The sequence below is a fragment of the Myzus persicae genome, unplaced genomic scaffold, assembly GCF_001856785.1.
Source record: "Myzus persicae strain clone G006 unplaced genomic scaffold, MPER_G0061.0, whole genome shotgun sequence".
Taxonomy (NCBI): Eukaryota; Metazoa; Arthropoda; class Insecta; order Hemiptera; family Aphididae; genus Myzus; species Myzus persicae.
Genome location: NW_019103917.1, coordinates 21029 through 30272, shown reverse-complemented (window position 1 = coordinate 30272; position 9244 = coordinate 21029). Strand labels below are relative to the sequence as shown.

General features: G+C 26.7%; 2 protein-coding genes across 4 annotated transcripts; one reads left to right on the top strand and one right to left on the bottom strand.

The window, feature by feature from the left end:
* Positions 1–201: 201 nt before the first annotated feature.
* On the bottom strand, positions 202–2457 carry LOC111036301 (zinc finger BED domain-containing protein 4-like). Its single transcript, XM_022318293.1, has 5 exons — positions 2244–2457; positions 1976–2141; positions 1339–1679; positions 1172–1242; positions 202–1026 (listed from the first exon to the last, which is right to left on the bottom strand). Exons 1-5 carry the CDS (start codon positions 2455–2457, stop codon positions 202–204), a joined length of 1617 nt encoding a protein of 538 aa, XP_022173985.1.
* A 1594-nt stretch (positions 2458–4051) lies between these two features.
* On the top strand, positions 4052–8978 carry LOC111036305. 3 transcript variants are annotated; one of them, XM_022318299.1, is made up of 8 exons: positions 4151–4311; positions 4369–4529; positions 4608–4686; positions 4793–4928; positions 4995–5105; positions 6660–6720; positions 7145–7215; positions 8578–8967. In XM_022318299.1, exons 4-7 carry the CDS (start codon positions 4794–4796, stop codon positions 7204–7206), a joined length of 369 nt encoding a protein of 122 aa, XP_022173991.1. In that variant the 5' UTR covers positions 4151–4311; positions 4369–4529; positions 4608–4686; position 4793; the 3' UTR covers positions 7207–7215; positions 8578–8967. The 3 variants fall into 3 exon arrangements, with proteins under 3 accessions (XP_022173990.1, XP_022173992.1, XP_022173991.1); XM_022318298.1 differs by lacking the exons at positions 4151–4311; positions 4369–4529; positions 4608–4686 and adding an exon at positions 4052–4144 and having other exon boundaries at positions 8578–8972; XM_022318300.1 differs by lacking the exons at positions 4151–4311; positions 4369–4529; positions 4608–4686; positions 6660–6720 and adding an exon at positions 4052–4144 and having other exon boundaries at positions 8578–8978.
* The last annotated feature ends 266 nt before the right edge of the window (positions 8979–9244 follow it).

Below are 9244 nucleotides of genomic sequence, written 5' to 3'. Positions count from 1 at the left end.
TGTGGATGCTAGACTATAAATGCTGATCAAGTAAATGTTGTAAATACCTATCACTTTCATAATAATAATAATGATTATATTTCATAACTTAGAAAAGATTTTTAACTTATTATTTAATATTATTTAATTAATACAACTTCTCATATTAATATACATAAAAAATGCTGTACACAATTTTAGTCATCTGCACAAATAAGTCTCTTATAAATTATTATGCAGGAATATTAGTTGTGATGCTTTTTTTGTATCCAAGCGGTTTCTTTTTAAAGTAATAGTTTGGCCAGCTTCTGAAAATATCCTTTCACAAGGAACACTTGTTGCAGTCACACAGAGTCGCTTAATGACAAATGTATATAGGTGAGGATATATATTTTTACGCTCATGCCACCATTTTAAAGGATCTTTATGCCGATCTATTAACGGCTCTTGCATATATTTGTCTAGTTCTATTATTCCAGATGCTGTTGATGACTGAGTGGCTTTGAATTGTTCTACTTTTTTTTCGTAGACTTTCCACAACAGAGATACTGGAGGAGACGGAGTTGATGTAGATGTGGAAGGAGTTTGTTCAGCATTGTCTTTTTGATTGGATGGTAAACTAATATTTCCTAAACGTGATCTTAATATCGAAAAAGCATTTTTAAATTTATTATCACTCATAAAACCATACTTCTTAAATCTTGGATCTAAAATCGATGCTTGCGCTATTATTTCACTTTCTTCAATTTCGCTATACCTTTTCCTCAGTTGATTTTTGAGAGAAACCGCCATTTGGTTAACTTCATAAGGCAAAGATATGTCATTAATGTAAGTTTCCATAGTCTGCAACATAGAACTAACTAAAACTATTACTTTTGACACAGACACTGTTTTTTCAGAATTAACTTCAATTGTTACTTCATTAAAAATTTGCAACACTTCAATGGCCTTTTCTACTATATCCCATTCTGCTGGAGTTAAGACTACAATGTCAGTTTGTAAGACAGCTAAAGTTGAAATTACAGCATCTTTGATGGAGACAATTCTCTTCAACACATCAAATGTTGAATTTCATCTAGTCACACAATCTTGTTTTAATTTCAACGTAGGTAGACCCATTTGAGTTTGTGTTGAATTAAGTTTTACTAATGCATTACTGCTACGTTTAAAAAACTCAACAATTTTTTTTTACTTTAGCTACTATGACAGAAATATTCTCAAGAGAGTGTTGAACAACAAGATTAATAGAATGGGCAAAACATCCTACATGTCGATAATGTAATTGACGTACAGCATTAGAAATATTTGAAGCATTATCGGTAACAATGGCTTCAATTTTATTATTAATTTTCCATTCACCTGCTATTTTTTTTAAAAAGGCAGCTAGATTATCTGACGTGTGCCGTTGGTCAAAATGTTCACAGCCAAGACAAACAGAAGACATTTTACCATCATAATCAATAAAGTGAGCTGTAACTGCCATATAGCTCCTATTATTTATGCAAGTCCATCCATCCTCTGTTAATGAAACTGCACATGCATTTTCAACTTTTTTTTTTAAAACTTCTAATGTTGAATTGTATAATCGGGGAATCAAATTTTTTGATACTGTCTGGCGAGAAGGAAGTTCGTATCCAGGGTTTAACATATTTACGAATTTTCTAAATTCTTTATCGTCTACTATGGAAAACGCATAGTATCTGTATCATAAAAAAAAAAAAAATTGAAATATGGCGTTGAAAAGTATTAAGCTAATCTGATCTTATTTATACTAGTAAAAAGCTTTCAGAAAACGTGGGTAAAAATACAAAATGTTTAAATGTTTTGAGGGTGTAAAATTTTTTAAAACCAGTAAATATCTAATTGTAGTATTGTAGTTATATGTAGGAATTCAAAATATAATATTACTTTAAAATATACTTATTACTTTTTTTTTGTTTCTAGTCAAAATGTATTAATAATTTTAATATGATTAAAAATAAAAATATGTAGTTACCCTTTATCAATCATCTTTGTAACTTGCTCATCAATTTGTTTTGATCTACTGACAGCCATAGGTTTTTTATTTTGCATAAAATGCATAATGCTACTTTGGGTGCGAGTTGGTTGGTTCGATTTAACATTACTAGTACCGGGAACAATTAATGTTTCTACTGGTGAATCTGCTTAATTAATCATTTAAAATAACATATAGAGTTTTAATAATTAAAAATTTTAAATTAATAAAAGAAATATAATAGTAAAAAATAATTTATTAAAAATACCATGATCTGCAGGATCATCTACATTACTTTCATCACTAGTCACTACTGCTTTTGATTGTATTACAGTGGGATGTACAGTTTTTAAGTGGCGACTCAGATTGCCAAAAGATCCACCAGCAACACTATACGTGTTACCACAATACCCACATTTGGCTTTGCTATTTTCCACTTCAGTAAAGTGATTCCACATATCACTCCTTTTACGTGGTGCCATTATTAAAATAATTTATAAAATATACTTTTAAATAATATGTTTTTAATTAAAATAATTAAATCTGTAAAATTTACCACGCTCAATAAAATAAACACTGTTCACTGTTAAATGCAAATACAGATACTGTAATAATTATTTGTATATTAATGCATACAGTCATAAAATATACTATAGTTATACATGGTATAGTTTCAAGTTTGTGCATGTTTTTACATGTCTACTCCTGTAATTTTACAATATTATTACCACTCATATTATTGTTTTTAAAAAGTTATACTACCAATCTTATTATATAAGATTATTATCATCATGTAGAAAAAAAAATACTTGTTTTAATTTTTTGACTTTTATAATATTACAATTTAACAGAATACTAATTTTGTGGTATTCAAAATGTTGCCACTTCTCCCATAATTAATGAATATTTTAGGGATAAGGGATGTCATTTTAATTGAATTATAAAAATAATAACAACACAATAGCATAACATTTTAAGTATTTATTATTGAATGTAAATAACAAAAGAAACAAATAAATTGTTATACAAAAATATTAAAAATTATATATTTAAAAAAATCTTCGCCATTTCTTCCTGTATTACTTAATTAACTATTGTAATTAATTATTGTATAAGTAAGTAATAATATTAGCTAATAGCCAAGTACATAAATATAAAAAAACATACAATTAAATAAAATAAAGAAGTATATTTAATGCATGATAATAATTGTATGTCTATTATAAATAAGTACCCATATCCAGTATCCACTATCTTATATATTATGTTCAAATAGAATAATTTTAAACATAGAATAAATGGTTCTAAATAGTTCATAATACAAAAATGGAATCAATATTTGCACTATTAGGTTCAATAGTTGGTCTCCATAGTATGATAACCGAAAAGTACCAACATTTTTATTAATATGGTTATTGTTATTGAATTAATGATTCTTAATATTCAATAATTTCATCATTATTTGTACACTAAATTAAATTTTTTTCTGTAATATATTATGAGCTAAAATCATTAGGACAGATTTGAATATTAATTTAGGTATTGATATAGATTGTAGTATTATAGAATTAGCATTATATAATAGTACATACAATCAATTAAGTAAAAAGGAATTAAAAGCTAAATAGATTCAAATTTGCCCTAAGTACAGGTAAAATATATTATTCTTTATATTGTATATCATCAGATTGTGAACAGCTGTTTTCAGGATTTTACTGGTATTGATAAAATGATAATATAAAATGAATAGTTCATTTATCATTACTCATTAGTTAATTTAGTATATTACCAAATGGCAAGTTATATAACTATGATCAGTATGATCTATATAGTTCCATACAACTATGAACTAGTGTACTGTGTGAACTGAAGAATAGTTCATTTGAACTATTCACTTAAATGAACTGTGAACTAACGAACTATTCACAAAAATGAACAAAAAATTCCATCTCTACTGGCACTAGAACTACAAGTACGAGTTGACACAGCCTGGTGGTAGCTATCGGTGAAGGCCGCTATCCAGCTTGGAGGGGCGTGACCATGGCTAAATGTATTTAGCCATGGGCGTGACCAACTCCTTAGGCTTGGCTTAGCGGTGGCAATTTATGTGACGGCCGTGCGCCCGTGCCGCCACAGAATTATAAAATTCATTCCGATGCGTAACGATACGTAAGTACGAAAACGCTAAACATAACCAAACATTTTATTAAAACCCATAAAAACTATCTGTTTCTTCAGAACTCAACGGCCTGAACTTAACCCTTAATATCATTTTTCGTTACAATCACGGATTTTAAGTTTATCAGCTATTTTCTAGTTTTCTAAGCACGTGCTCGGTAATGACATTAGTAAACACTATACATATTTGTTTTTGTAACAATATTATCATTTAGGTGCCATTTGATCGATCATTTTTGAAATTTTTTCATTCTTCTTGTGTGTTTTCCTTACAACGTCTGGGCTTGTAGTTTTGACAAAGCTTCACGACTTCTACTCTCTTCTACTGTTTGACGCTGCATAGAAATCGTACCTTTATAGATTAAAAAATAACCAAGTACGTTAAAAAATCGTTTTTGACTGTACATTTTTCAAAGTAAAATTTTGTTGTTTTGGTTTTGATTTCTTATTCCAGTTTAAATATTGACAATTGATGTTTATTGCCTATAAGTAATTGGTAATATATCATAATACTTGTAATAGTAATTGGTTAAGTAAGTACCTATCTACTATGTTATTAATTTTAATCAATATATGGCTGTAAATTTTTTTACGTTCATCAAAATGGTATACAAATTATAAAATAAATATTTTTTTTAGAATGTCAAACACAAATTCTTCTGTTACAAAGTTAAGAGGTAATGAAACTTCAAAAAATCACGGACAAAATCAGCCAAACTCTGATCGTAGCTTGCAGGCAGATTATGTAGCATCTGGCTCTTTACATTATTCAAATGTACGTTACTTAATTAATGATTTATTGATTTAAAAATAATCATCTTATTTTTCATGATTTGTATAGCCTGAAATAAATACTTTAGCGCATCAGCATAAATATAGAGGTAGAGGAATGGCTATTCAACGACTAGCTGAATCTATGGCTTCAAAGGGCAGAATGAAAAATTCAAATTTGGTTTGTATGATTATTTTAACTTATAATGTGCATTTATTATGTTATATAATATTTTATTGTTTTATAACATTGGTAACCATGGACATATTTAGTATTTGATTTTTGTGGAGCTTTAGTCCCAAACACTCTTTCAACTTTTATTTAATACTGCAAATGTTTTTATTTTTACATTTATAAATGCTTACAGAATAACCAGTAAAACTACTATTTAACATAAAATAAAATCATAAATTTAAATTTCTGCAAAAACATCTCATTTTTAATTTCAATATTTGTAAGTTCACTTTTAACATTTAAAATAGATAAATAAATGAAGTTTTTGCTCCTTGAATATTTTTATACATGCTTTTAAACCCATTATTTAAAATGTAAGTTAGACATAGAAATATATTGATTTCAAGATATTTTAAATATATTCTTGTTTGAACACCTAATATGTATCCTAACATCATACTGGCCCCATAATATGCAAGGGCTATCATAAGAATAAATTTTAAATCTAGTTCTTTCAGTTTTTCTTAAACTCTGTTATAGTATTATCAGTACATAGCCGGGGCCAAAAATATGTCCGGTCGACATGGGCGACATGGGCAGCAATAACATGCTGAGTTCTTCTTATTCTGTGTATATAATTTTTTTTTTTTTTAATTATTTAGGTGTTATCTAAAGAGTGTTTGTTAAAATAATCACCTTATACTATAGGTATTAGTCACTATTGACCAGTTACTGAACATGTGGAAAATGATATTATGACTGTCGCACCTAATAACAGATTATTATTATAATAATTTAAAAAATGTAGTTACCTTTGCAGTATTAGCTTCAATTAATGACATATCTACATCAAAGGCCAACTTTAAAAATATAAAATAAGCATTTAAACACTTTAAACATGTTTCTATGGATAATAATACCATATAACAATATAGATTTCATAATTTTTTCATTGAAAAATTGCATGTTTTTCTTCGCTAATAAATGCACCTACTTTGTATTTAGCGTAAAGGTGTGTTCAAGTCATAAACATATGTAGGCGATCAACAGATATAGTATAATTATTTTATAATAAGATCAACCAATATCTCTTTAAAGAATGACATACCGATTAGACATGGATTTACTACTTAGACAATGAACTACTTATACTTTAAATGTACTGTAGTAATCTGACGACTACAGGTGTCGTTTAGAAAAGGAGGATGAGATGTATTTCAAATTAACTAGTAAACTGATGATTTGTGGTATAATTGATTGTAATATTTAATTAAACATGATATTTAACCTGACAAACTGTTATTCTGTATCAGATAATTTGTCTCATAGAATTATTCTAAGCGTTCAGAAAATATCGGTTTGACCCAAATAATTCAATGATCTATGTTCATGTCTTCACTGCCTATATTGCGGACTATTTGTTTCCTTATATTACTTAGACTTATTTTGATTTTTATACTTTTTGTATTCTGAAACTCACTCACTGATGAATCATTAGTTTATTAGTAAAGATAATTAGATGCCCATGTTTAACTGTGTATAATGACTTAATATTTATAGGACTATTCAAATTCAAACATAGAACGTCATTTCAATAGTCTTAGAGATGAAAATGCAAAAAGTAAGTTTGTAACGCTACATTACATATTTTTGGACTATAGTCGGAGTATGGAAAATATTCTCTGCCTCTCATATGCCAATCGGCAGTTTTCCTTCTAAGTAACTATCAAATTATTTTTGCTCATGAATACGACACTTACCAGTAGCGTTACAGTACAATGTTGTGAACCAATGGCTACTAAAAGTCGCGGACTCCAATGCAATTTTTTTGTTCCCACGTCTATAGTTACATTATTTATTATTGTACTTATTATACCTAATAATAATATTAATTTTATCACTCAGTAAATATTTAAGTGTTTAATTTTTGTTAGGAAAGGAATTAATTTGAAATAAGAAATAAACATAGAATCTTGATTATATATTAGTATTAATACAAATAATTGAAGATCTATAAGTATTATAATTATTAATCAATTTTTCAGAACTTATGGAATCAAATGAAAAGGATTGGGGAAAATTCATATATTCTAATAGAAATACTTAAATTTATAGGGTAAGACAACAAATTGAAATGTTTTAATTGTTTTAATAGATTAATGTACCATACAGAAGAATCTTGATAATCTGAAAGAATTCAGACAGAGTTTGGTCTGGATTAGGGATTCTTCTGAATTACTCAACGTTTTCCAAGACTTAATGACTTAGAAATTTGAATCCAACAATTTAATTGATACTTTTTGATAAGTAACAAATACCAAAACAAAAATTTTTTTAATTATTACACATTTGATCTAGTAAATTTTCTTAAAGGGATTAAGTTAATTTAGTTAAATTACTTATAAGTAAAAAAAATCGTTAATTTTTGTTCAAGTGATTCAACTTTCATTAAATTGTTTTTCTTAATGTTGAACAATAGGCACAGTGAAGAGGGAGAGTTTGCATTAGGGTCCCTGGATTTTGGACATTTACTGGACTTTCTTTGTTCAATCTTAATCCTAAAACATATTAGCAAAAAATAGCATTAGGTTTTCAATAACTTGTAGACAGTTTAAGTAACAATATTACTTGCATTACAATTTTGAGCAGTAAAACTTGTTTCTTGAAATATTTTAAGTAATTCAAATTAAGTTAAGTAAATATATTAAGGATGTATGATATTATATTTTTAGTGAATTATACCTTTATATTTTGACGTGGTAGATATTATCTGATAAAATATAATATGATATGGGAGGATCATTCACTAATACGAAGTATTATCGTTGTCATTTAATAAATTTCGGTATGTGTATAGGAATATGCCAGCCTATCAAGATAAAGATATGTATAGTAAATTTAATTTATATTGAATCGTTTTTGGTAGACAAATCTTAGCAACAGTATAAATGATTTTAGAGATTTACTAATTTTTTCATAACTAAATGTTTTTTGAATGTACAATATGTGTAATCATGAATCTAAAATATTGACTTAGGTATATTAATATACTGATTGAAATTTTAAAATTTTTCATTTCTTTTAATAATAATTTGTTCACACTAAATAAATAATATTTATGAAATTAAAGTCTTAAAATTTATATACTAGTAACAATACTAGTACAGCATTTTCAATACTTAAATGTCTTACGAAGAATTCACATAATACTAATAATATAATAGTCTAAAAGTTTATTGGGCCTTGGTAAATAGAATAAAAATAGTTTTTGGTTTAAAATTATGTTTGGTGTTTCTTCCCTATTTCTTCATTGTTTAACTAGTTACAGAATACAGTTGTTATTAAAAACACTGATAACTAATACTTTCATTAAATTGACCTATGACTTGGTAGTCCAGGTGGGAACCTCACCCGTTACTGTATCCAGTCCTCCCTGATAGTATACTATGATCTAATCTAATCTTCTTTAATTTTTCAGATATTTGTTTTGGCTTTGAAAATAACTGCAGTGGTTTACTAAAGGACAGTAAAAACTTAATCAATAGGTATGAATTATTTTTTGAAACAAATGATGTATTATAATTGATTTTTTTCTATTTGAATTTTATAATACATTTAAATAAAAAGTTACTCATTTATTCAATAAATGTTCAAAATAGCTTGGATTTTTTTATAATCTTCAATATTTCATCAAACTAGCAACTGCCTTAAAATACATGTGTCTATATTTGGAAAAGTTGGTAAGTTTGAATAATTTTTAAAAACGTTTTTGAAAAAAAAAACTCAAGGATTAATGGTTTTTGGCAATATCAAATTTATTTGTTGGTTTAACTTGAAATAACTAAAGACGCTTAAAATTGTCTGTATGGCATACATTTTTTTCTTAAAGTTTTGACTTTTTTTGTACAATTTATATCATTAGAAACATTCAATTTGTATTAGTTTTTTTTTTAAATGTAATCGATATAATATTTTTGCTCAGTAAAAAAACTTTATAATAACGTTTTATTTATTATTATTATTTATTTACTTCCATCAACTTAATAATAATAATTTATTGTAAGAAAATTCAACTTATGTAGTACAAATAATTTCATAACATAATATATATTATTAAAAATAACAATAAAAAGCTTATAGATACC

Bases quoted from the DNA above. Each gene is read 5' to 3' on its own strand.
- LOC111036305 (XM_022318298.1), top strand. The intron at 5,106-6,659 runs GTTTGTATGATT...TAATATTTATAG, and splicing joins GAATGAAAAATTCAAATTTG to GACTATTCAAATTCAAACAT. The intron at 6,721-7,144 runs GTAAGTTTGTAA...TCAATTTTTCAG, and splicing joins TAGAGATGAAAATGCAAAAA to AACTTATGGAATCAAATGAA.
- LOC111036301 (XM_022318293.1), bottom strand. From the start codon at position 2,457: ATGGCACCACGTAAAAGGAGTGATATGTGGAATCACTTTACTGAAGTG. The intron at 1,680-1,975 runs GTAACTACATAT...TTTATGATACAG, and splicing joins ACAAAGATGATTGATAAAGG to ATACTATGCGTTTTCCATAG. The intron at 1,027-1,171 runs GTAAAAAAAAAT...GATGTGTTGAAG, and splicing joins TTTCTGTCATAGTAGCTAAA to AGAATTGTCTCCATCAAAGA.